The 26,968-nt window shown below is 41.7% G+C and overlaps 7 protein-coding genes across 7 annotated transcripts; 5 read left to right on the top strand and 2 right to left on the bottom strand.

Annotated features, from left to right (window-relative positions):
• Positions 1-11,501: 11,501 nt before the first annotated feature.
• On the top strand, positions 11,502-13,052 carry A1O9_07428 (uncharacterized protein; the record flags this gene model as incomplete). The annotated part of the gene is made up of 2 exons (XM_013404374.1): positions 11,502-11,875; positions 11,924-13,052. The coding sequence occupies 2 exons, from the start codon at positions 11,502-11,504 to the stop codon at positions 13,050-13,052; spliced, it is 1,503 nt and encodes a 500-aa protein (XP_013259828.1).
• Positions 13,053-13,567: 515 nt separating this feature from the next.
• A1O9_07427 (uncharacterized protein) lies at positions 13,568-14,780 on the top strand (the record flags this gene model as incomplete). The annotated part of the gene is made up of 4 exons (XM_013404373.1): positions 13,568-13,734; positions 13,788-14,072; positions 14,122-14,257; positions 14,316-14,780. The coding sequence occupies 4 exons, from the start codon at positions 13,568-13,570 to the stop codon at positions 14,778-14,780; spliced, it is 1,053 nt and encodes a 350-aa protein (XP_013259827.1).
• A 478-nt stretch (positions 14,781-15,258) lies between these two features.
• A1O9_07426 (uncharacterized protein) lies at positions 15,259-15,483 on the top strand (the record flags this gene model as incomplete). Its single annotated transcript, XM_013404372.1, has 1 exon — positions 15,259-15,483. The coding sequence occupies one exon, from the start codon at positions 15,259-15,261 to the stop codon at positions 15,481-15,483; it is 225 nt and encodes a 74-aa protein (XP_013259826.1).
• Positions 15,484-16,454: 971 nt separating this feature from the next.
• Positions 16,455-18,176, bottom strand: A1O9_07425 (uncharacterized protein; the record flags this gene model as incomplete). The annotated part of the gene is made up of 4 exons (XM_013404371.1): positions 16,455-16,604; positions 16,719-17,074; positions 17,168-17,979; positions 18,052-18,176. 4 exons carry the CDS (start codon positions 18,174-18,176, stop codon positions 16,455-16,457), a joined length of 1,443 nt encoding a protein of 480 aa, XP_013259825.1.
• A 1,324-nt stretch (positions 18,177-19,500) lies between these two features.
• Positions 19,501-20,352, top strand: A1O9_07424 (uncharacterized protein; the record flags this gene model as incomplete). The annotated part of the gene is made up of 3 exons (XM_013404370.1): positions 19,501-19,563; positions 19,643-20,133; positions 20,196-20,352. 3 exons carry the CDS (start codon positions 19,501-19,503, stop codon positions 20,350-20,352), a joined length of 711 nt encoding a protein of 236 aa, XP_013259824.1.
• A 772-nt stretch (positions 20,353-21,124) lies between these two features.
• Positions 21,125-22,125, bottom strand: A1O9_07423 (uncharacterized protein; the record flags this gene model as incomplete). The annotated part of the gene is made up of 5 exons (XM_013404369.1): positions 21,125-21,180; positions 21,237-21,400; positions 21,459-21,703; positions 21,770-21,933; positions 21,984-22,125. 5 exons carry the CDS (start codon positions 22,123-22,125, stop codon positions 21,125-21,127), a joined length of 771 nt encoding a protein of 256 aa, XP_013259823.1.
• Positions 22,126-22,709: 584 nt separating this feature from the next.
• Positions 22,710-23,589, top strand: A1O9_07422 (uncharacterized protein; the record flags this gene model as incomplete). Its single annotated transcript, XM_013404368.1, has 2 exons — positions 22,710-22,982; positions 23,041-23,589. The coding sequence occupies 2 exons, from the start codon at positions 22,710-22,712 to the stop codon at positions 23,587-23,589; spliced, it is 822 nt and encodes a 273-aa protein (XP_013259822.1).
• Positions 23,590-26,968: the final 3,379 nt, after the last annotated feature.

The following is a 26,968-nucleotide window of genomic DNA, read 5'->3' as shown; positions in this document are numbered from 1 at the left end:
TATAGCTCGTAGTTAACTTCGTTAGTAATTCTATACCTATATTTTAGGATATAGTCCGACGAATAGAGTATTCCCTTATTATCCTAGTTAATACTTTAGTACCTATTCTATTAAGGAACCCTACCTTAGTTAGAACTACTTATAGCTCGGATTATAATACTTTAACTACCGCTTAATTAGTATTAGATATCTAACGTAGGATTATCTCGACTTAGATTTTTACTATCTAGTGTATGTCTACTTGTAGCTTTAAATAATTCTTTAAAGACTAATATCGTTTAAGATAGTAGCTCCGACGAAAACTCCGACGTAAATATAGTTAACGTACTAAGACTTACTAATATATCTCGGGATAGTATTAAGGTAGAACTATTCTATAGGAATAGGGAGAAGCTAGGATACTTCCTTATATAACTTAAGACTACCTTTAAGCTTAATTTAGTTAAGTATACTAAAGTAGAGGATAAGGTTATATTTATAGTAATATACCTTAAGGAAGCGGCGTTCTATTAGTTTAAACTAGTATAGGACGACTACCTTAAGTCCTCTAACTCCGACGACGAAACTAAGGTATACTTTAGGAACTTTACGTAGTTCGAAATAATAATTAAATAGATCTATAGTACGATTAATAAAGCTACGATAGCTTCTTATACTATATATACTCTTAAATAAATAGAATCTATAGCTAATTATTATTCGAAGTTTAAGAAGCTAGTAAAGGAACTAGAATATACGAATAATAATATCTTTAAGAATACGTTCTATAATAAATTAAAGAAGGAAGTTAGGAAGGAAATAATAGAGCGCCTAGAAATATATAAAGATATAGTAGATAAAGCTATTAAACTTAATAATTAACTATACGAACTACGTATAGAAGATAATTAAGGGAGGAGCTTAGGAAGACGAGAATACCGAGAGTATCGATATTTTCCTCGAGCTAATATAGAGCGTCTATAAGACTACGAAAACTCTATAGATCTAGACGCTATAGAACGTTATAATATCCGACGAATAGGCCTAGGTAGAGGCCGATATACGGGGCGAAAGGCTATAGGCGAACGAAATCGGAAGAAAAAAAGATAAAGGAAGGAAAATCTATACTATAAATATAGTAAGCCCGAATACTATATACGCGATTATCTAGAGAAGAAAGGCGCTCGAGGACTATATATAATAAATATATAGAGCGGTAGTATAGACGACTTAATAGCGAAAAAGGTCGATACTATTAAAGAAACCTAAAGACCTACCGAGAATAAGAGTAAAATAGTATAGAAGGACTATCGAGAATCGGATAATCCCCGAGGATTAAGTAAGTTAGATATTAAGTAATTAGAAGAAGAGTTCTAGTTAAGATATTAGACTAAGAAACCTAAGGAACCTAAGTATAAGACTTAGAAGAAAGAAAAGTTCGACGAACTTCTAAAGGAAGAATAGTAGAGCGAAGTAATATATAATACGAGGAGAAATATCGTAAGATACGCTTAAGAATTATAGTATTTCTATTACGAGGACGACTACTAATTCTATTTAGCTTTAAAGACCGAAAAATAGTAGTTTCTATATAAGGATAGAAGAAGTATAAAGCCTCGAAAATAGGAATAGAAGGTCTAGGAAACCTTAGCTATAATAATAGCCGATTTCGAAAAAGAAACGATACTTATAAATATAGATAACTATATAATAATTAGAATAAGATTCTAGAAGATAGTTAACGGAGTTATAGTATTAGATAGAAAAGTAACGTAGAAAACGTTTAGGATAGCGTTAATCTATAAATATCGAATCCGAAGATACTAATAATATAGATATATTTATACGTATATAAAAGATAGGGAACTATATTAACTAAAAATTTAGCGAGAAGAAGACGAATAGATACCGATAGACGAGATATTATAATAATATAAGAACTCTATAGAATTCTATATATATTTCTAGGATAGAAGGGAAGGAGAAATCCTATACCGTTATAATCTAGGCGCTACTCCTAGAAGAAAATAAAAATATATATAGATCTAGAAATATAACGACTAGAAATACTCCTTATAAGCCGAATATACGTATAATACGTATAACGGAAAAGCTTACTTTACGACCTTTAAAGGACTAGGTAAAGGAGTAACCTATATAGAAGGATAGTTAGTTTAGCTTAAGTAAAGACTATTTAGTTTTAGGACGGTAACGCTACTACCGCCTTATTATAATATATCTATAATAGAAAAAGGACCCGCGGATAAGATTATACTAAATAAGCTCGACCTAGTAATTATTCGAACCTACTACTAGGTAGTAGGACTAGCGGAGAACTTCGAAATATAGTATAATCCTCTAGGATAACCGAAGAAAGAAAGAATTTATATAATAATCTATAAATATACCTAGAATAAATACGAAGATAAAGAAAATAGCTATATATACGATTATATAGACTACGTATTCCCTTTCCTATTTAGAAAAGGAGAAAATAATAACTAATTAGAAGAATTACGATAGTAGTTAAATAAATACGAGAAAATAAGACTATAGAAAATAATATATACTTACTCTAACGACGTAGTATTAAAAGAGGAAGAAAATAAGGTAATAATATCGAAATATTATCTTATAGTATTTATTACTAACTACTACTAGATAAGTATTAAAGACGATATTAAGAAATTAATATTCTACTCTAGCGGACTAAGATAATTAACTCGAAGACTAATTAGCCTAAACGAATACTATAATCTAGAATATCTAGCGATAGCTTCTTACTATTCGTATAATATAGTAGAGGACTAAGTAGTACGATATAATCTACTAGTATAAATAATTAGAGAGGTATAAGTATAATTAGTATACCTAGATAATAAAGAAGAAGAATAGAAAGAAGTAAACGCTAAAGAATTAGATAAAGATTTCGAAGTATCGTTAGAAGAAGAAGAAAAATATTACGTAGCTAAGGTTATAAGGAACTAGATTAAGATTATAATAAAGTACTAAAAATATAGTAAATATATAGAATATACTAGCGAGACCGAAAGATACCTCTATATTTATTACGATTCTAGGATAAAACTATAAGAATAATAGAACGAAATTAATATATTATTTTACTAGAATTACGGATATAATTAAGCGCCGATAGTATATATATATATATAAGGCTTAACTTACGAATAAATTATAGTAAACCTCGACTAGGAAGACGCGAAGAAAATCTAGAGAATAGAAGTACTAACGATACGAAATTTATATATAATATAGGAGGATAAGAAAGAAGATATATTTTATATTAACGAATAAGTAGATTCGACGTACCTATTCGATTATTTTAGCTACGCGGAAAGAAGCTACTAATAGTACTTTAAGCTATATTAATACCTATAGAATATAAGTCCTAATCGACTCCGGATTCCGATTAGTAAGATAATATATTAATTAATAAACGAGTATAATAAACGTACTTATATAGTAGAGTTAAGACTATATATATATTTAAAAAACGATAAGGAAATAATTTATTAAGGCTAGGTTACTTACGATAATAGCCTTAGACTCTATATAAGCTAGATAGAGGAAAAGCGGAATATATAGTCCTTACGATCGTTCTATAGAACCTCTCTATACGACTTATAATAGACTTTAGAGTAAACGAGAATTATATCTCGTACTACGTAACGTAAAGGTTAAAGGACTACGTAAAAGTAAAGATAGAACTATATTAACTTATAATAGTAGATAGGTCGCTAATAGAGTTTAAGAACGAATAGATAAGAAAAGAACTACGATAAGTCGAACTATTAATAGAAACTTATTAGGAAAGAATAATCCTAAATATAATAGCGATAAAATATAACGCTATACTAGAAATAGAGTAGCTAGAAAAATATAACTCCTAAATAAACTAGAAAATAAAAGAACTCGAATTTTCGAATTATAGTTACGAAATAAAAATAGAAGATTAATTATCTTTAAAGGTTCCCTTCGTAAAGGCGATATAGATACGACTAAAAAATAAAATATTAGTCTAAACTAATATCGAAGAACTACTTTCGAAATATATAAAATATAGAGAACTATTTATAGAAAAGAAAGGTAAAGTAGCGCTTCTAGAATATTAGCCTTAGGATTATAGAATATCTATAAAAGAAAGAGAAGTACTTAACTATAAGGAATAGTTAAAGTTACTCTCGAAAAAAAAAGAAGACTTCCTAAAAGACTATATCGAGAAACTAGAAGTAAAAGGCTTAATTAGAAGAAGTTAACTAAAGATAGGAAAATATAGATCTATATCCTATAGTATATTCTTTATAATAAAAAAGAATAAATTACTATAACTATATATTAACTATAGACTACTTAATAATAAAACTATTAAGGACTATTATTCTATTCTTCGATAGAATAAGCTATAGGATTACCTCTTAGGCGCCGTATAATTTATAGCGTTAGATACTAGGAACGCCTATTACCTAATTAAAATAGCTAACGAAGAAGAATAGAAAACGGTATTCCGAATAAAATAGAGGGTCTACGAATTTCTAGTTATACCTTTTAGACTTACTAATATATTATTAACGTTCTAAGAATTTATAAATAACGCTCTAAGAGAATATTTAGATATATTCGTTCTTATCTATCTCGACGATATTTTAATCTTCTTAAAGACTTATAAGAAATATATAGAGTATATAAAGAAGGTAATAGAAAAGCTAAGAGAAAATAAAATTCTACTTAAACTATCTAAATACGAATTCTATAAAAATAGTATTAGATTCCTAGACTATATTATATCTTTAAAAGGACTTATACCGAACTAAGAGAAAGTTCGAGCTATTAAAGAATAGCTAGAACTAATAATAGTTAAGAAAGTATAGGCGTTCTACGAATTAATTAACTATTACTAGAAGTTTATTAAGGACTTCTTAAAAATCGTAGTACTAATTACTAACCTAACTAAAAAAGAAATAATCTTTAATTTTAAGGAAAAATATAAGAACGCCTTTAAAGAGCTAAAGCGACGAATAACGTCTATACTAATCTTATATATTTTCGACCTAGAAAAGAAAGTAACTATAGAAATAGACGCCTTAGATAAAGTAATAGAAGGCTACCTTAAATAAAAAGACGAATAAGGAAAGCTTTATTTAGTAGTATATTATTTAAGGAAGCTAAGCGAACCCGAGGTAAATTATAATATTTACGATAAGAAACTACTTATAGTAGTAGAATACCTAAAAATATAGAAAGTATACCTAGAGGGAGCTAAATACCTAGTGTAAATATACTTAGACTATAAAAATCTAATATACTAGATAATAATTAAAGAACTTAATAAAAGATAAGTTAAATAGACTAAAACTCTAGCCTCTTACGATTTTAAAATTATATATATTCGAGGAATAGAAAACGTTATAGTCGATACCCTTAGTAAAAGAATAAACTATATAGAAGGACTAGAGCCGAAGTCGATAGCGCTCCTAGAGAAAAAGGAAAATTACTTAATATATAGAAAAATAAAAATAAGAATACTTACGATATTAGAAATAGAATTAATACTAGAATAAAAGTAGAGAATTATATAAGTAAGGTATAACGATAAAAGTATAGAATATTTAGGTATTAATAAGATAATCGAACTAATAATATAAGATTTTACCTAGACGAAACTAAGAAAAGACGTTAAGGATTATATTAAGAATTACGATATATACTATAAAGCTAAATACTTAAGATATAAACTATATAGCTTATTATAATTAGCGGAAAATATAGATAAAGTATAGTTAAGAATAGTAATAGACTTTATAGTTAAACTACTACTATCGAAGGAACTTATAACGAATACGATTTACGATAGTATACTTATAATAAACGATATACTAATAAAATATATTTACCTACTACTATATAAAGAAGTATCGATAGTAGAGAAACTAGTATACGTAATTACGAGAATAGTATTCGTATAATATAGAATACTAGAAGTTATTATTACGAATAGAGATAAACTATTTAATTTATAGTTTTAGTAATCGTTAACCGACCTACTAGAAATAAAATATAAGATATCTATATTATACTACTTATAAACGAACGAATAAACGGAAAGAACGAATTAGATAATAGAATAATATCTACGATACTATATAGACTACTAATAAAAGAATTAAGTTAAGCTATTACTAATAGCTTAATTTACTTTTAATAATAATATATCGATAATCGAAATATCGCCGTTCTTTACGAACTACGAAAGATACCTAAACTTTAAGAAAGAATCGTTAGGCGATAGACCTATAGCGGAAAGAATAAGAATAAAAGTCGAAGACTTATATAAATTATACTTTCTACTAAAGATAAAATTAGATAAAATATTAAAAATAACTATAAAAATAGTAAATAAGAAAAGATCTAAGGGACTAGACTTCTAGGAGGGGGAGATAGTTTATATTAATATAAAAAATATAAAAATATAAAGACTAAGTAAAAAATTAAATTATACGAAAATTAGTCTATATCGAATTAAGAAGATACTAAAACTAGTTTCTTATAAGCTATAATTACTAGAAGGACTAAATATATACTTAGTATTCTATAAATCGCTATTAGAAAAAGTACTAGAAAGAACTAGACTAGGACTAGTATATATCGATAAAGAAACCTAAGAACTCTATTATAATATAGAAACTATACTCTAGTATAAGTAAGAAAATAACTAGATAAAATATCTAATTAAATAGTTAGAATATCTAGAGGAGGAAAATACTTAGGAACTAGGAACGAACCTTAACTCGAAACTAGTTACTCGATATTATTAGAGGAACCTAGGACTTATTTCTAGTCTATCGAATTAGTTACGAATTAACTATTAAAAATAAACTCGAGTTCGATAAGGACTAACTCGTAGTTAGCGCCGGCGAATATTTCTACGAACTCGAGAACGCCTAGCGCTTTTATTTTACGACGAAGTATACGACTAGACTATACTTCTAGTTAAGCTATAGAATCCTAGAGGTTACTATCGAACTCCTCGACGTCGAGAAGATTCTTCTAGGCCTTTAGTAAAACTTAACGAAGTCGAGTAATCTCGCGGCGCTTCCGGCGGAATTTAAATTAGAACTATTTCTTTTATTTCCTAACTTTTCGAAATTCTTCTACGGAAAAGGTACTATTATAGTTTCTTTAGTACCGAAAATATTTAGAGTATTTTACCGACTACTCTCGATTATAAAAATAAATAATATTATAGTTAATATATTCGATATAGACGACTATAGCGGTATTTTTAGGATTAGAAGATATAGCGTTCGTAATTTTAAGGCGACGCGCGTTCTAGTTATAAACGAATTTAGAAGATCGACGACTCTTCTTAATACCTAAGAGCGATATAGTTAGCTATAAGGAAAGAAGACGAGAAGCGTAGCGGAGGAGAAGCGATTACCTTAAGTACGTTAAGAGTAATATAGATAGAAGGAGGAGATAGTATTATAAACTAGGTTACGAATAAGGTCGCTAGGATAGGCGCCCTACGTTTCGAGGAATAGTCGAGGAAAGTTAGCCGATAGAGAACGAAGCTATATTACGTAACCGGAGGATATATTACTATATTACTATATTACTTCTATTATAATAATATACTAAAGTAGTACTTAAGTATTATATATATATACTCCTTTACTTAGATAGTATAGTTCGTAGTTAACTTCGTTAGTAATTCTATACCTATATTTTAGGATATAGTCCGACGAATAGAGTATTCCCTTATTATCCTAGTTAATACTCTAGTACCTATTCTATTAAGGAACCCTACCTTAGTTAGAACTACTTATAGCTCGGATTATAATATCTTCGTTATACGGTAGTTAGACGAATTACTCTAAATTCCTAGCTAAACCCTTATAGGAGCTTACGATTTACGAAGTTACTTAGCTACTACTTTATAGCTAATTAGGTTTAATCCTACTTCCTTAATTCCTTCGTAGTCGATATACCGAAAAGGACGAAGATTAACGAAAGCTAAGATTCTAGTCCTATTCCGAAGGATTAGAGTAGATTCTCGAAAGTTCTATTTAGCTTAATATTACGTTAGCTAGTCTAAGCTTAAGATTATATCGTAGATATTCTAGTTAAGTATTCGAAGTACGATATAAGTACGAAAGATTCCTAAGGCTAATCCGATAATAATCTATTAGTTCGATATCGTTATATCGCTATTTATAAGACGAATCTTCGTAGGAATAATAGTTCGAAGCTTAATATCGCCTCTTAATTTCTTCGCTATTCTTTTCGAGATAAATAAGAGATTTAAGCCTATATCGAATAGTATAGATACTATTCTCGTATCTTTCGTCTATCTAAGGGTACTACTTACTAAATTATAACCTCGAAAGTATTCTAAGTCTATATCTATATTCTTAAGAGAGTTAAGCGAGTAGTCTAGGGAGTTAATTTCTATCTCCTCGGAGCTTAAATATTATCTATTATCCTTCGAGGGCTCTTTATTCTAGTCGTTACTAGAAGCCTCGATATCTAGCGACGTCTAGCTTTTCCCTAAGAGCCTCGTCGAACCGAGGTTTCCTTTTATACGAGGTATATCCGCGTATAGTATCCGAGTTTTATATAATTAAAATAGAGTCCCTCTCGACGAACTATATTTCTCTATTCTATCGAACTAGCTCTAGTCGTAGTAGAGCCGCGAGAATTATACGAAGGCGGAGGGCTAGCTCGAGGTAGGCCTCGAGGAATAGCTTCGTACTTACTTCTAGCTTTCCGAAGGCGTCTACGCGTATTCGAAATCCTTATAGTATTAAAGGATATTTCGATATTCCTATCTACGTCGATATTTAAGCTAACTTAGAGCTTCGAGATATAAGGACGGTAAGCTAAAAAATAGCGATTTATCCTTAGGGAAGTACGATTAGCGAAGAAACTAATACGATACTTCGAAGCTAAGTATTCCCGCTTACTCTTATCTATAAAGGTAATATAAGAGGTATAGTTCGTAGGTAGAAGAGTATTCGAAATAAGTTCGATACGATTATAAATATAAGTCTTAAGTCCTCGTTTAAATAAGAAAAGATAATTAGTATTCGTAGGCCTTAGATTTAGATATAAGCGTCGAGAATCGATAGTATAACGAAAGGCTTATATACTTCCGAGCTAGCGAAGAGAGTCGAACTTATCTCGACGCTACTCCTAAGTACGAACGTCTTCGAATTAAAGAGTAAAGGCTTCCTTCTATCCTTACTATATTTTAATCGGTAGGAACTCCTCGGGTCGATTAATAGTAGCCTAGTAAAATAAGTTCTACTAAGTTATAGCGACTTTCTTAAGGTACGAAGTAACTAAGGCGATACGTTCCTTATCTACTAGGACTCGCTTACTTAGGATTTTACGCGTATTAATCTAGCGATTAACTTAAATTAGCTAGATCTTTACCGCGTTACCTTTACGATAGCCTATATACTTAGGAAGTTCCTTAAGACCGGCGGTAGAAAGAGCTCGAAGCGCCTTCTACGATTCTCTAGGTATATCGATAGCTAAGGGAGTACGAAAGATATATTCGGTTAGCTCTAACGAAGTAGTTTTATTTAGAGGAAGACTAGTCGTTCTTAGTTCCCTTACGATACGCTTATCTACTAACTTCTCGACTAGAATATAAACTACCTTAAGATCGAGTTCGTAGATATTATTTATAGATATATTAGATATAATAGTTAATATATCGTTATTAAATTAAATTATAAGTAGAATCGAAATAAGAAATAGATTAAATTATAGTTTAGAAGAAGTCCTTAAGAAGAGTAACGAAGTTACTTCGAAGTTTATTTCGATTTATATAGAAGCTATTAACCTCGACTAGCGAGGACGCTACTATAGCTAGAATATTAAATACGAGTAATAATTTCCTTATACTATACTAACTATAGCTATTTCGGATAGTCGTATAGTTCCTCTTCCTCCTTCTTCGAATCTCCTTCGAATCTTTTTAGTCGCTAGTTAGGTTACTAGTATTAGTTATTTACTTAAGTAGTAAGAAAACTACTACTCCTATAGAGTCGAGAGTACTCGTCGACTACTACCGCCTCGTATATACTTCTCCTATACTATAGTCTAGATCGAAAGTTACTACTCTCGAAGTATCTTAAGTTTAAATTTCGAGGTCCGAGGATACTCTTCGCTACCTTCTAATACTACTAAAAAAGTATCGATAAGACCTCGAATAGTCTTCGCTACTAGAGTATAGCGAGAGTAACTATAGTTATCGTAAAATAGTATAGGTTCCGACCTCGTAGAATATAGAAGAGTCGTTTAGAAATTAGCTTAGTACTATCGGAAGTCTCCGATAAATAAATTTTTACGTATAGTAAATTCGCTATACTTCGATTCTACTTCTAGAGGGTCTAGATTATAATCGTTCTTAAATCTAGTAGTCTATAGATTTAATATAAACCTTTATAAAGGAGGTAGTAAAGGCCGCGTAGTAGTTCTAAAAGAATTCCGCGGTATAGTCGAGACTAGCCTTCGATCGAATTACTATAGTCTAGCTACTAAGAGAGAAAAACTTCGCTTAGAGCCGTTTATTAAGCGTTTCTTACTTCTTTTTACCTTCGAAGGATTAAGAAATTATCGTTCTTCGTAGAAGATAAGGTTATAGTAAGTAATTCTTTCTTCTATCGATAAAAAGCGATAAAGAAATATACTCCTAGCGTCTCTTAAGATTTCGATAATACTTCGATAAAGCTAACTCTAGTCCCTCGTACCTAGAGATACTTCGGAGCCCGTAAAGGCCCTAGCCTAGAGGTCTCTCTAAGGGCTATCGTAGGTCGTTACTACTAAATATAATAGGAAGGGAATATAATCCTTCCTAAGACGGTACGAGGAACTCGTTAGACTATATAGTATCCTAAGTACGTACTAGATTAGCGCCTAGGCGCTCCGGGTTCGCTTCGGATAGCGTTCGAATAGCTCTCGGAGCTAGTTCGAATGCGGCGAAGCGATATTGTAGACCACGGTCTTTACAATCGCTTAGCATCAATAATCACAACTACACGAGCGATGCGTCTTGGTGGTCCAGCCTCGGCACTCCAGGAATTCCCACCGTCGTCTGATCGCCAATACTGATGGTTACAGTATAACGCAAGAGCGTGGAAGAAGAACAGCAACTTTTTGTCGTGCACAGTGGCATTGCAAAAGCTTTCCTATTGACCGGAAACTAGTCGGCGCTCCATGCTCGGTTCGACAGGAACCTCCCTCTCTCGGAGGATATCCGGGAGGATATCGCGCGTATCAGTTCCATTGGTTCGTTGCCGTTATGCAAGTCAACAAGGCCCAAGAGGTACTGCCCAGCAAACTGGTCCATTGCGGCTGATGTTGTTGACACACACTCTCTAGATTCAAAGTACGATGCTGTCTACGATGTGGCGGTAGTTGGCTCTGGCTGTTCGGGATTGACGGCAGTATTCGTCGCTGCCAAACATGGTCTCAAAGTCCTGGTGCTCGAGAAAATGCAATATTTTGGCGGTACAACCGCGTACTCCGGTGGCGGCGCATGGGTACCGGCCAACAAGCACCAAAAATCAATAGGAGTCGAAGATTCGAGATCTCTAGCCGACGTCTATCTTCGCAATGTCTTGGGCGAGCGATACGACCCGAACAAGATCTCGGTCTTCCTCCAGTCAGCGCCCGAGATGGTCAACTGGATGGAAGCCAATTCTGAAGTTCGCTTCAAGCCTGTCCCTCTCCCTGACTATTATGTCTCGAAGAAGGGTGCCTCGGCTGGATGCACTATCCTAACTGAAGAGTTTGATGGGCGCCGACTCGGATCCTTGATCAAGAACGTCCGTTACCCGATCCAGGGCTATTCGGCCTTCGGTTCAATGTAAGCAGACCCAGCAGACTTGCCGATGCTCACGAACCCATTTGGCAGCCTTCGAAACCTGGCTTTCGGTACGAAGAAGATATGTCGGTATGCTATGGACCTGGCTCGCTGTGGCAAGGGGACGCAAATGGCGAATGGAAATGCGCTGGTTGGGCGCCTCCTGTTTTCCGCGCAACAGCAAGGTGTGCAACTATGGAACAATGCCGCCGCCACCAGGCCGGTGATAGAACAAAGTCGAATCGTGGGGCTGGAGGTTCTCCAAGGAGGCAAGCAAAGCACGATCTACGCACGTAAAGGGTTCGTACTTGTCAGTGGCGGGTTTGGACGATCAGATGAAGCCAAACAATTTGTCCCACACAAATGGTGCGCGCAGCCTCGAGGGAACGAGGGCGACGGGAAGAGAATTGGCGTCGAAAGCGGAGGTGCTCTACCACCGAAGAATCCTATGAATGCCATATTCGCGCCTATCTCACTGTTGCGCACCACAGATGGCCCTGTTCGTCGCTATCCTCACTTCTCCATTGACCGGACAAAGCCTGGTTCGATCATCGTAGGGCCGGACGGAAAACGATTCACGAACGAGGCGCAGCCCTACCAGGAATTTGTGACGGTCATGCATGAAAAGGGTATCTCAAAGGCCTACTATATTGGCGACCGAAATCATCTACGTAAGTACGGTATGGGGATGGCTTTACCGTGGCCTTACCCTATTGGGAGACTGCTTCGGCAAGGTTATTTGATCGCAGCGCCGACTATTTCCGCGCTGGCCGACAAGATTGGCGTTCCCAAACAGACTCTAGAGCAAACAGTGGCTGAATGCAATTCGTTTGCGGAGAGCGGGCGTGACTTGCAGTACGGTCGCGGTGAAAATGCTTATGATCGCTTTTACGGGGACCACGGCGTCCAACCCAATCCAAATTTGGGGCCATGCAAAAGCAGCCCTTTTTATGCACTTCCGCTCTATCCTGGAAATGTTAGTACTCTTTACGGCCTGATCACAGATACGGACGCCCGGGTACTCGATCAGGACGGCAAGGTAGTTGAAGGTCTTTACGCGGTGGGCTGCGACCAAAATTCCGTATTCAAAGGAGCGTACCCCGGAGGTGGCTCGAGTATTGGACCTGGAATGACGTTTGGATACAGAGCTGGAAGGAAGCTTGCTGGATTGGACACCTGAGGTTCATGTAGAAATATTGTATGACAATCAATACCTCCCGCTACTGCCTTGGAAGGAAAAAACATATCAGTCGCGTTGGATACTGAGTTGTAGGCCTCTGATTAGTGCGATCCTCCATCATATCCTAATGTGTTGGAAAAACACAGCATCAGCCTCTAAATCCTGTCACTCAGTGTCAGGCATACCGTCGTTTTGGCACAAAGTGTGGAATGCGATTTGTGTCAGCTGCCGTGCTCGGCTGGAGCCTCGCCGCATGCTTGGGAGAGGATCAGCTGGCCACATGCAGTGGCGACGGGGCCGGGTTATTGTGTTATTCATCAGTCCGCGGGGTCCATTGAAAGATGACCCGTCCACACGATAGACCCACACGCGCTAGCGGCATTAAAGAATTGAAGCGTCCAGGCTTTGGCGGGGTGCACACCATACGCATGTGTCATTATGTGCCATCTTAAATGATACTTGCAGCCCTTGCCATTCTGCCACAACATTCGTCTCTAGCACACCGAACAACAGTCATGGAAAACTTCAGAGTCTTGGCGGTCGTCGTCGTTGTCGTCCTTGCGGCAGGTATCCATCGCCTGCTGCAAATCGGTAGACGTGATCCTCGAATGCCTCCAGGGCCTCCGACCCTTCCAATCCTCGGCAACTTTCATCAAATTCCCTCGAGCGGGCTGTATGCAAAGTAAGTAGCTCGTGGGCTCGCTAACGATATTCTTTCATCTAACGGGGTAACAGGTTTCGGGAATGGGCTAAGGAATACGGCTCAGTTTACTCTCTCAAATTCGGTCCAAGCAACATTATTGTGCTCTGTGACCGTAAAGCCATCCATGCTCTCCTAGACAAGAAAGGCGCTATATATTCGGATCGGCCTCCAAGTTATGTGGGCAGATTGTTGACTCAAGGCGACCATATCGCCTTGGAGCAAATGGATTCCACCTGGCGCGAGAAGCGGAAGGTCATCTCGCATAACTTTTCGCCTAAGAACTTAGACGAAAAACACTTTTTGGTACAAGAGGCAGAGTACGTTGTCCCTTATCTATTGTAACTGAGTCTACTAACCCTGGAATAGAGCAACTGTTTTACTCAACGATCTGTTAAACACGCCCGACTCGTTCTTCAACCATATCCGGAGATATACTGCATCATCTGCATCCGTCCTTGCGTTTGGACACCGTGGACCAACGTTCGATTCCTTTTGGGGCCATGTACGTTTTATCCATACCCTTTCAATTTGCGGATAAATATACTAACTAATATACATAGATCGTCTACGATGTTATGGACACCTGGACCAAGGCAATGGAAGCCGGCGCTAATCCCCCTGTTGACGAATACCCAATCTTGAAGCTGATCCCGATGAAATTTGCTCACTGGAAACGACGCGCAGTGGCAGCAGGTCAAATCTTCGACACCGCGTGGGGTAAGGCTCGTCGTATTGTCGACGACCGTCGCGCAAAGGGAGACAATCGTGATTGTATCATGGATCACTTGTTGGACGAATACAATAAGAAAGGATGGCCTATGACGCAGCATGCATTTAATAATTTGGTGGGAGAAGTGGTTGAGGGGGCCGCTGACACTACTGCTGCTCAAATTCTGACTCTAATTCTGGCGTTTGCTAAGTATCCCGAGGTCCAAAAGAGGGCCCGCGAAGAAATTGACAAGATCTGCCCACCAACTCGGGCTCCACAGTTTTCTGATTTTAAGGATATTCCTTATATTAACTAAGTTGTGAAAGAAGGAATGAGATGGCGGCCAGTGTAAGTGTCGATAAATCCTTTAAGTATATCAAGGTATAACATAGCTCACAAGATTACTACAGTGCCGTTACAGGGCTTCCGCATCGAGTCCGCGAGGGTAAGAATCCTCTACTCTCGTCTACCGCTTTTTGGAGAAGTATTAAATATTTTTAGACGACTAGTACGAGGGAATGCTTATTCCTAAAGATTCCACGCTTTTTATAGCAACTTGGGCGCTTCACCACACTGAATCGCTCTTCCCGGACCACGATACCTTCAATCCCGATAGATATAAAGAACACCCGAAGCTGGCCAACGACTATGCTAGCAGTCCTGAATGGAGTGCCCGAGATAAGTACTTTCTCTTCTTTCCGGAATAGACCTCCGTGGCTAACTATATAACACATCATTACGGATATGGAGCCGGTCGCCGTCTCTGTCCTGGCATCCACTTCGCCGAACGGAACATGTGGCGAATTGCAGCTAAACTCCTATGGGCTTACGAGTTCGCTGAACCTATAGACCCGGCTACAGGCCTGACAATCCCGTTGGACACACACGCTTACAATGCAGGAATTTTACAGGCCCCCTTGCCGTATAAGGTGCAGATCAAACCGAGCAGCGAGCAGCATGTTGCTACCATCCGACGTGAGCTGAGCAGCGCTCTTGCTTTCTTGCAACCTTGGGAGTAGGGAGAGTTAGAAATAGGGTGCGGTTATAACAGGATACATGTCTGCGACGTTTTCCTGATAATATGTTGGATTGTTTGACTACTACATCTTCTGCACATGCTACTATGCCGTAGTGTCTATAGAATGAGGATCCAATCTTCGTGAGACACCTTTAGCTTGACTTGTACAGCTAGTGAGAGTGTTGGGAAAATACCGCTAGGATTACGCCACTAATTATGCCACTTGTACGGAAGAAATAGGCGGCATACATAGTCTCATTTTAGCGCCTGGAATACCTATATAAATCGGTGTCTATTTGACTTTAATAGAGAGCTCTGAACTATAAGGAAACTCACAACGTCGACACAACTTGGCATAGCTCAGAAAGATTAGCAAGATTCTGGCACGCATGACCCTGGGGAATAGTGCGTCAGGGTCAAGTAACCATACTGTCAACCTAATGGAGAGTTAACAGTTGTGGTATACCTAAGCAGAGACATGGCTGATGGAAACGGCATGGTAAGATTCTCCTGCTTCTGTAAAGGCAGCTTCATGATCATGACTCATTCGCCCGTGAACTCAAAAGAAGATGCTCAGAAGATATATGTATGCATATTCGACACACTATATATTGTTGTGAATTACGGCAGTGGAAGCATATATATTTTTTTTTATCTTTCTACTCTCTCAGAATGTAGAGAGTATAAATACAGTGAGAGTAATACTCTAGAAGCTTCCTAACAATTTCCGAGCACGCGGAATAATTCCATAAGGCTTTCATCAATATCATGATAGTTGGTTGAGCCTCATATCACAACATATATAACTACATCTTGAAGGTCGTGCTAACCGTAATGGCGTACATCCTGCATGAGACTGTTCCGTACACTCATCCTTTCGCCGAAACCCTGGCTTAGCACCAGACAGAAAAGTCCGGAAAAGAGACTCGAGTGGCACTCAGTTAGTCTGTGACCACCACGAGACCTTTTCAGTCATCCTTCTCTAGCGTCTTCAACCTGCTTCTCCTCCTCCCCTAGATGCGGGGAGACTGTATTTGAATTCCTACTCAGCTCCTCCGGGAATTCCAACGCTACCTCATCACCAAATTTGGCGCCAATCTCTTCCAGAGTGAGCCTTGCAGTCTAGAGGAAGAGTGTCAGCTCATGGTTCGAATCGGCGATGCCTCCAACGTATGGAAGCACAGGCACAGTTGGATGAGAAAAGAGTATATAGAATCTGCTTTGGAATTGGCTTACCTCGGGACAAAGAAACAGCATCAACGTGGCTGAGGCAATACAGACGCCAATCATGGTCCAATAGTATTTCCAACCAATGGTCGCGAAAGCTGTCGAGGCTGGGCTGGTGTAGGCGATAGCACCACCGAAGAAGGAGACGAGACCGATCGTGGTGCCTTTACTTCGGAGATGCGTGGGCCAGATCTCAGAGACATAAACATATGCGGCACAGTCCACTGTGCAACCGTAGAAAAAGATGAACAGAAAATAGCAAGCCACAGCCGCGTTGATTCCCGTGGTGTTGCTGCTGTTGAGATAGTACTTCTGTAGGACAGCCTCGCAGATAAGAACCGCGCTGCAAAGGTAACCTCCGATGACTATGAATGGAAAGATTGTTGGTCAGTCTTCTACTGCGGAACAACGGCGTGGTAAAAGAATTATAACGAGGGAGCCAAACAGGAAGCACCTACCCATGAGCTTGATCCGGCCTATTCGATCCATTAATGCGGCATTGACAAAGCATCCAATCAGGGCACAAACAGTCCATACTATGGACAAGCCCAGCTGGAGAACAGTACCGAAGCCGAGCTGACCAAACAGGGTTGGGGTCAAATTAGCAATGACTAGAATGCCAGTAGACTGACCCAGGATCCAGGTCAAGATGGAGCAAGCGGCCCGGTGTCGCAGGTGAGGTGTGCGAACAATGTGCAGATAGCTGGTTGGTAAAGATCGTTCGACCTCAATCTGAGCCTTGATCTGGGCCATTTCATCCCTTGCCAGGTTGGAATTGGGGTCATCAGGGGTCTGGTGAAGCCGCTGAAGGACTTCCCAGGCCTCCTCCTGTCGCCCCACTTCGCAGAGCCATCGCGGAGACTCGGGCAGGATAGCTAATGAAGCCAACAGTACCAGCCCAAAGAACGTGAGCAGTACAAACTGCAGACGCCATTGATAAGGGGCCTCGATGTAGTGGAAACCCAATGCGAAGAGAGAGGACAAGATGTATGCATAGACAATGGAGATAGCATGGTTACCGCCCAGCAAGCCTCGAATGTGCGGCGGAGAGATCTCGCTCATGTACACCGGGCAATTGGTGATCACGATACCAGCTCCCACGCCACATATGAATCGAGCCACAATGAACATGGCTATGTGAACGCTGCCTGCTTGCAGCGCCCCAGATAGGATTGTAAGGCATGCTGCAGAGCCTGTTGCGATGCGACGACCGAAACGATCCGAGATTGGGGCTTGGACAACAGCACCGATAAGACCGCCACCTAGAAAACTGTGTTGTGTTCATTCGTTAGTGAGATCCAGATACATGAGAATAGCCTCACTCGGGGACAACGGAACTTACGCGCCCAAGATTCCACCGACAACAGAATTAGCATTGTCATTACTGAGAAATTTTTCAATGAAGGACGTTTGTGCGAGAGATCCCGCGATCGCGTTGTTGCAATATCCGAACACAAAGCTCCCCATGCCAGCCACCAGAATAGTCTGCCATGTTGCTTAACAATGATAGTCTTGTGCAGAGTGGCTCAACTTACCATGATGTTGGTCGTCGTCATTTTTACATGGACATGGGTCTGCATATCCGTAGGGGTAGCAATCGCTACTCTATGGTTCAAGAATCCCATGTTTGGTCCAGGGCACTGAATACAAAACGTCTCTGACAGGGGTTGAAAGTACTGAGAAGACAAGTTTACCTGGCGATGTTCTTGTTTAAGAGACCATCATGGCGAGATGAAGAATCCTTTATTTTCGTTGCATAATAGCTATCCTTGCAGGGAGAACAGATACCGACAGTATTCGAGGTCCATAGACCAAAACTCAATTGGTCCGGCAACTCAAATTACTGAGTGTCACTAATTCGCGAAATTTTTGTCAGACTTTGGTGTGTTTACGTGCCAGAGCGAAGCTCTAGCTACATATAGATTAGTCTCATATCTTGGTGGATAGCTAGTAGTATCTATTTGGGGGGTGCATATTAGGGAGTAATTCTTAGAGGTGTCTATCAAGGATACCTATAGGGATATCTTTTGGAACACTTATTGGGGGTTCCTATCAGGCTTGTAGACACTCCATAAAAAATCTATAGGCACCCTAAGGAAGTACTGAGAGTGGAGCTAAAAGAATGCAACTTCGTCAGTCATTGAGTTTTAGAGTATTTGCCACGCGCAACCTACACGTATCCTGCATGAAAGCTTTCTACGCCTCCACAAATGTCGGAGAGGCCGCATAATCCCCAACCAAGGCTGGGGGTTGATTCTCACCTCCGCGAGCGTTCGTGAGTACTTGTCTGTGGACAAACCCCATGGAGAAATTCCGATTGAGTCAGGATCTCCCACGTGGTGACCTTCGCGGAGGCATCCTTTTGCCAGTGGAGAGTCTCCGTCTTGAATTACTCCGGGGCGGTGGGCCCGGGGCATTCTGTGAAGATTAGATCTCTTGCCTGAGTCACTCCGCCCTCACCCCCAATCTTAGCCACTCGATTGGGTTTCATGGTCACCATGATAGAAATGATCTTCCCGACGAATATCGTGCAGCAGGGCAGCATGCCTTCACAAGATAGTGGAGTCGCGTGGTATCGGTCCAAGTCACGTGTGCAAATCATGCCGTACATGTGGCGCAGATGACATGTCGGCGTGCTACTCAGTTCCTCCGATATTGCGTTCCAAAAGAATGCGCGCAGAAGTCAACAAGGCCTTTTACGTTCTCTCACAGAAGGGTCTGCAATTTTACAGCAATCGTGTGCGCTGCATTCTTCCGTCCAACTTGTGACATTCAAAACGCCACCAAGAAAATGGGTGCACCGCTCTTTTTCGTCGTCGCTCGTGTCGTGAGCCGGGACGGGGCCTTGGAGAAAGTACGTTTAATCTTTTGCAAACTTTAAGAATCCAAGACCAGGACATAATCAGCTGAAACTCCTATCTTTGCGATAATAGTGGCGGGATGTGTTGGCAGGTCTGTGCAAAGTATCCAAGACAGAACCGTATTCAAATTCTTATTACTGGGGTCACGACCTTGATGGTGCACCGGATACAATATGGGGTCTAGAGGGCTATTACCACCCTGTTGGCTTCTTCATGAACCATGTCTCGAGCGACGGCTTCAAAAAGGAAATGCGCAAGGTTGACGAAGGCAAGCTGCTACGAAATGTTCAGGGACTTGGTAGCCCTGACTACGACCTCCGCCATTACGACAATTTCGGCGGTTTCCTCACGCGAAAGGATGACAAGGACCGAGATGCGCAGGACAGCTTTGTGGCTGTTGTGCATTTTTCGGCCTCCCCAGGTAGACGCAAGCAGTTGTTGGGAATTCTCTCAGACTGCGCCGACCGAATCAAAGCGACAGAGATTGGGACCCCTGGTGCAGCTCAGAGTTTTGCAGTACTGAAAGAAGTGAATGATTTCAATCTCGCCAGTGTCTATATCAGGTACGCGATTCGATTCACGTGTCCACCTCCACACGACGAGTAGGCTACTAATAAGTTTCCAGAACTCGGTCACAAAAGGCGTGGGAGGAGTTTGAGACGCACAAAGCCTACCAAGAGCTCCTGGCGGACGTTAAACCAATTACTACGAAGACAGAGACGCACCGATCCCAGGCATTCATAGGCCACATTGATCAGGACGCACCTGCGGGCAACCCATAGGTGGGTGGAATGTCAAGAATTGTAAATCAGCATCATCTGTAGAGATGGCAAGGCTGCAAAGGGAAAAATCCATTGATCTAGACTACCTTGGTCACAGTAGTCGTGAATACGTGACGGGGTTCCCCTTGTGAAACTTGTCTCTTATTAGTTACGTAGGACTTGCTTCATCGTATACCTGTTCGGTAACAATGACCATATTTTATGTCGTGCCTAGGTTAGAATCAGAAACAGGACCTTATTATGATAGTGTTCGACTGGCTTGTTGTGCTGTCAGATGCGGTGAGGAAGCTCGCTCACTAGGAGTCCGGCGAGGATGTTGCCTCTGCAAAAGGGCTTATTGACATTACTGGTGACCATGGGGACTGCACCCTGAGTGCAAGCTTAATAACCCCGAAGAGTCCGGATTCCCCCCAAGTGAATGGATGGATAACCTACATGGAACTCAAAGATTTCAATCACGCTTGCCGGGTTATTTACTTGCTTCAACCACGGTCGCTGCCAGCGAACCTTCCGCGTTCAACAGCTGATTCCAATAGAAAGATCATCTACCAAAGGCCATGGAGGAACTGGTGATTAACAAGAGCAGAGAGAAGAATCTCTAGCGTTGTACGATCTGATCGGCGGTAGAGCCTCACTGTGATAGCGGCAGGCTGGAACCATAAACGATCAAGACGTGCACAGTGGCAACCTAGAGAACAAAGTACCTTTCGACGGGAATATCTCCTTCTTGCGTTGTAAGAGCGCCACGCTCAGGATGGCAAACACGACCCATTTATCCAGCCCTGTAGAAGCCACACGCAGAGTAACCTCCATCCACTGTCCAGCGTGCTAGGAATGCAATGTTAATTTTGACAGTGCTGCGTTGTGGCTAAAGCGTCACTTACCTCCGGTCACAAACGATGCATCATCACTCAATAAGAATACCAATACCTTGGCCACTTCTTCCGCTTTACCCATGCGACCCATTAAGGTGCCGGCGCTTATTATGTCCGAATCAAAGAGCCCTTTCGCCTCGCCGTCTCGGAAAATTTTAGTATCGATTGGGCCTCTAGCTCGATCATTCAGTACCATCCTGCAGGAGTTATATGTAGAGGGAAGCGACATACGGTAGAAGGGCGTTGATTCTTACACCCTGCTTGCCATACTCTGCTGCGGCCGATTCTGTCAAGCCGATGACACCGAATTTGCTCGAGGCGTAGGCTGCATTCTTGGGAAGACCTCGGAGGCCCGATGTACTGGACACGTTCACGATGGACCCTCCAGGCTTCGAGATCTTCTGCAGCTGAGCCCTCATGCAGTTCATCACCCCCGTAAGGTTGACGGAGATCATTCTCTCCCAGTCTCTTTGGACCTAGCATTTACGCCATTGTTTAGTTGAGGGAGTACTTGAATCGGCGAAGAAGAGCTTGGCTCTTACTATGTCCTCTGTCACCTGGCCCTCACCGCCGGCGATGCCAGCAATATTTGCGGCACCATCCAGCCTACCGTGATCGTGCACGACCTCGTTGATCCATGAATCGACGTCCTCAACCTTGGCCACATCGAGCCTTTTGCACGTGACTTTTGTTTGATACTGACTGCCTTAACACAGTAAGCCTTGAATACTGCTGCGCGTTGAGACTAGGGCATACATTGTGCCTTCGTTTCATCCAATGCGGCCTCATTGATGTCGCTGATGGCAATGCCTTGAACCCCAAGTTCCGCTAGCCTCACGGCTGTGGCCCTTCCAATGCCTGATCCGGCACCGGTCACAGCGAATACCTTGCCCTGCATTGCGCGAAATTCTTCTTCGACGGGTATAAAATCGACAGGCGTATCAATATCAAGATACAAGTCGGCAGGATCAGTCGACAGCAATGTTGGTTCTGATGCCTCTGACAAATAAGTGGTTCCGGTCGAGAACAGAAACTGTGTACTGGCCAGTTTTGAACTGTGCTAGTCGTCCAGGGCGTCTTTGTTGAAGTGATCAGATTACTCGTGCAGACAGAATTAAACTCAACCGGCTTCGAGAGACGGTCCGATTCAACTCCAATAAGCGCAGCCGAAGTCACAGGGTAGGCTGATGTGGAGCCCACCTGAGATGCCCCTCGTCTTCCCGGAGCAACTTCAGAAAAAAACAAAACCCTCCCATGACTCTCGGCCAGCTTGCACCCCATCCATTTCATGACGATACTTTGCAGGAATGGCGGCGTATCACTCCACAACACCCATTGATCTGCCTACAGCAATTTGCCGAGATCTGACGGTACCCCACCTATGTAACTGGGGGGTTTGTGCGTGTCTAGTATTTGTCCTAAAAAGCGTTGGACGCCCACACCCAAACTTGACGACACCACAATCAGTGTAGATATCGTCTCATGATGGCGCAGAAGACGTTGAATGGAAAAGTGGCCCTTGTCACGGGCTCCAGCAGTGGTATGGGTCGCGGCATTTCCCTTGGTCTTGCGGAACAAGGTGCCAGCGTTATCTGCTGTGATCTGAAGCCAGAGGCCAATCCGGCCGGGTTTGAAAAGGACCTACACATCGCTACTGCCGACCTAATCAAAAAGCAAGGAGGGGAAGCTATATTTTTCAAAGTCGACATTTCCCAAATGTCGGAAATTGAGCATGCTTTCAAAGAAGGTATTGCGGTAGGTCGACCGTCAAATCCAGGTCGATGCCATGGACAGAACACTGACTCAAGTGTAGAAATTTGGACGTCTAGATATTGCCATCAACTGTGCAGGGTATTGGGCACCTTTCCGAAAATTCGCCGCTGAGGACGACGAGCTATGGCAAAGGATGGCTAACATCAATTTGCTCGGTACTGCGAAGTGTAACCGACTGGCCATCCAACAGTTTTTGAAGCAAGAGGTCGATGAAACCTGGGGCAGCCGTGGCAGGATTGTGAACATCTCGTCTTGCGCAGCCAATATTGCCTTCCCATATGAAGTGGCGTACTCGGCGACCAAAGCCGCCATCAACCACATGACTCGTGCAGGGGCATTGGACCACGCTCAGGACTGGATCAACATCAATTGTATAGCCCCGGGTGTTGTGGCGACTGGTATGGCCCGCCAGAATTTTGAGGACGAAGATATCATCAAACACATGAAGAAAGCCACGCCGTGGCCTCGTTTGGGAACGGTCGAGGATGTCACAGGTACAGCTATGTTCTTGTGCAGCAAGCAGTCCTCGTGGCTTACGGGCCAAATTTATGCGGTTGATGGTGGCATGGCCCTCGGTGTGCCGCCTTGAACAGATGCTCAGTCGGCTGAAGACCATACCTATGCATGCATCGGGTTACAGCTGGAGCTAAGATGACTCCCTAAATAGATTAAGCGAGCCGCGACAGCCCATGTACAGTAGCTCCGACTCTGATCATCTCCGCAGTGGCCAGTGGCGACCTATATAATGCATATTCGCTCTGATCAACACCACGTCTGGACCAAGAGGACCCATTAAAAAAAAGCCAAATCTCGAGTCTGGGTGGTGTGCAACACTTGGCGTTCACAGTACAGGTAAATATGTTAGAGAAGGCTCGCAGCTTCTCTGCAAAGATATGATTAGTTTAAATAAAGAGTGTTGGAACTCATCTTTAAAACATGTCCCTGATAACTCAGACATGTAGCGTGGTTAATTGCTTGATTCTCCCTAAAGATAGTAGAATGAGACATCTTGAAGAACTACGACTAATAGTAGTAACTTATCTCAGAGCATGGCTCATGCCATATTGTGGAAACATTAGCCGGTCAACCTTTGTTTGCAGACTTGACACGTCCTGCTTCATAGAAGCCCAGTGTACGAACAGATCTCTCTGCACAGTCTCCATATGCTCCACGCTGCAACGCTCAATATTGACCTTGATATGAGGAGGTATAGGCATCTACGTCCAGTGGCGCTTTTGCTGGGGTATTTGAGACCCTAGCCGAGCTTGGCCGCTATATAAAATCACTTCCTTTACGAAGCCCACTCCGCTTCTTAATCTTGAAGTGATCGGGATCACCGAGTATGAACAAGCACTGAGTGCAGCGTGGGTCAAACTGTCGACCTTGTTGCTCGACTGTCAGGCTTTGTGATACTGGGTTGTTTATCCTACATGCAGGCACAGATACTGGAAGCTCAGGCAAGTCTTCGTTTCCTTGATTAGGGAAAGTCAGCTATGTGATTGGCTCGATGGTATCTGCTGCGACGTGGCAAGCGAGGAGGCAATACTGATACTTCTTCACTTGACTGAAACATCGATATCACTGAGATCTTAGTAAGGGTCTTCTTACCCTCTTCGCTCAGCGTATCTACCTTTTAGAACAACATTACCCTGAGTCATGGGAGGGACATGAGTAGAGTCGAGATATCGGAGTGGAATTCTGAGAACGGCGCTCCTCAGCAGAAGACGAAAAGGCAGTGCACACAGCCTCCCATTGTCACGATCTGTAGCCCAGTAACAAGGATGACCATAAGTGACCAGCTGTAGGGTGCAACTGAAAGTACCACCAGCAATTTTCAGCCACAATATCAAAGCCGAGTTTTCACCTTTGTTAGATCTTAAGGATCGAAGCTTGAACTAGCAAGAACTAGGTTTATGTACACTAAGTTCGAGATAGCTACGCAGGATCCTAGATATAACTAGAGCGAGTATTAGCTTTCCTTTTTCTCTTACAATCTTTAACTGTAAATCCTTCAGGATTTTGGGCTGGCAGTGCGCCAACACGGCACCGATCCTAGACCCAGTCCGCAACCTGGCCATGTAGGTTCTACTCGTATCTTGTCCAATGGGTAGTCTAGCATTAAATATAGTTTAGTACCCCGCTTCAAACTGATCTAGTAGTGTAACAGAGTTACATCACTTCTACTCTAACTCTATTAACGCGGGAACGACACTTTGCGCTATGTTTACGTACAATGTGGCTGGAATTTCTGGTGGCGCTTTTAGGCGAATCCCAAACGCTGAGTCCGCGATGACCACTCGAGCAATCAGAATTAGACCGGGCCCACCAAGTACAAGGACCCTCCTGGACAGCTACTTGCACCTAATTCGAGGAGGTTACGCTAAATATCCGCTAGCACGGTGCTAGTCTAGAGGCCACAGAATCACGATCGTCAGACCTTAAGTTAATATTCTGGGTTGAGCTCCGTCCTGGCTGGAAAGACACGGTCAGGGCCGCGGGAGACCATACAAAAGCTGGCCGTGGAAAGAGAGACAGCCAATGAAGCTGTCTGAAACCTTTGAATAACCCTGGACAGCTTTTTCGTCCGACGTGAGATCTCTGTCATGTCCCGGTTCACAAGGCTAGCAGTTCCTTGCTAAGCGACGTCGCCGGGTCAAAGCTGTTCTTGTGCGAGAGGCGTTCCCTTCACGTCGATGACTTGGCAATATGTCGACGGCATTTAGACACTTGTGGCAGTCTGGACAAGCTTGAAGATACACATGTGACTTGCCAAAGACACAACCCTGGGTTTCAGGCACGGGGCAGCAAGTGGCAAGCAGAGGACCAGGCCTTGAGCTGTGTCCACCTCTCGGATAGCTCGGAGACCCACAAGTATGGTCCGCCTGGGCGCCAACGACCGCTGGCTTCAATCAGTGCGGGGAGTTAACCTCAAACCTCTCAAGTCTTCCCCAGAGTTGCAACTGCCATTCCCCGGACAAATTCTTTTCCCTTCAGCATTTCGATCAATTGCCCGTCTGATTGCCATCGGACCTTTTTTCGGTTTGCGCTGAGAACACTCCCTGCACCTTCGAAAACCCGCTCATGACCTCTATTGACCCGAATGAGCACGCAGCGCGCTCTGAATTAGCATGTGAGCCGTGCAAAGGTAGGCTTACCTTCCCCGAGGCACCATCCCTAAGCCAGAAGTCGCAGGAACATCATCTGCTAGCAGGCGTTACGACGTCATGTCCTCCTGAGCAGGTGGCTGTCACACTCATTTCGTGTGTTTATCAGATACACCAGCTGACAGTTCGCTTAGGAAAAAAATCAGGATGGTTGTGCTCACCCTTCGGTAATCAGCGATTGTCTGCTAACGGTGATCTTTGAAGCGACCGTCAGCTCCCGACATGTTCGTTGTGCTACCGGGCAGGACAACATTGCGTGTATCCCAAGAGGCGACTGAAGCCAGGACCAAAGCTAGGTATGTTGAGCTTATCAGCAATTTTGCAATCAAATTACTGATGGTTGGTAGGATCTACCATCTCTCGACGCCGCCGGCAGGCCTCTGATGCACTTGCGAAGCCGAAAGCAAGCACGCATCCCAGAGTCCCTGACGTCGTCACTCCTGGCCGTGCAAGCTCCGTTACTTCAACAGCGCAAGAATCGACCTATCAATTCCGGGCGGCTCCTAGCGCTAGCTCTGCCAGCCCAACTGCTCAGCGTCCTGGCGTAATGGCGCTCAACTTCGCCAATGCCGTAAGCATATCATCATTATTTCACCCTTCCCATGAGGCGCCATCGGTTTCGAAACCGGATCAGAAAGGAAGAGCTTCACCGGGCTTTCTTCTCATTATGGCTGGCGTTCAGGAGAAATTGGCGAAAGCCTGCCAGGTTCTCCAGTTATCCATCCAGCAAATTCAATCATTGTAAGCGTCTTCGCGTCTGACCGGTTCTTTATTTCTTGTGATGTTTGCTCTTCTCCCTTTCGA

Source organism: Exophiala aquamarina, assembly GCF_000709125.1.
Source record: "Exophiala aquamarina CBS 119918 chromosome Unknown aczIA-supercont1.5, whole genome shotgun sequence".
In the NCBI taxonomy this organism is placed as follows: Eukaryota; Fungi; Ascomycota; class Eurotiomycetes; order Chaetothyriales; family Herpotrichiellaceae; genus Exophiala; species Exophiala aquamarina.
This window is presented reverse-complemented; position numbering and strand designations above follow the sequence as displayed.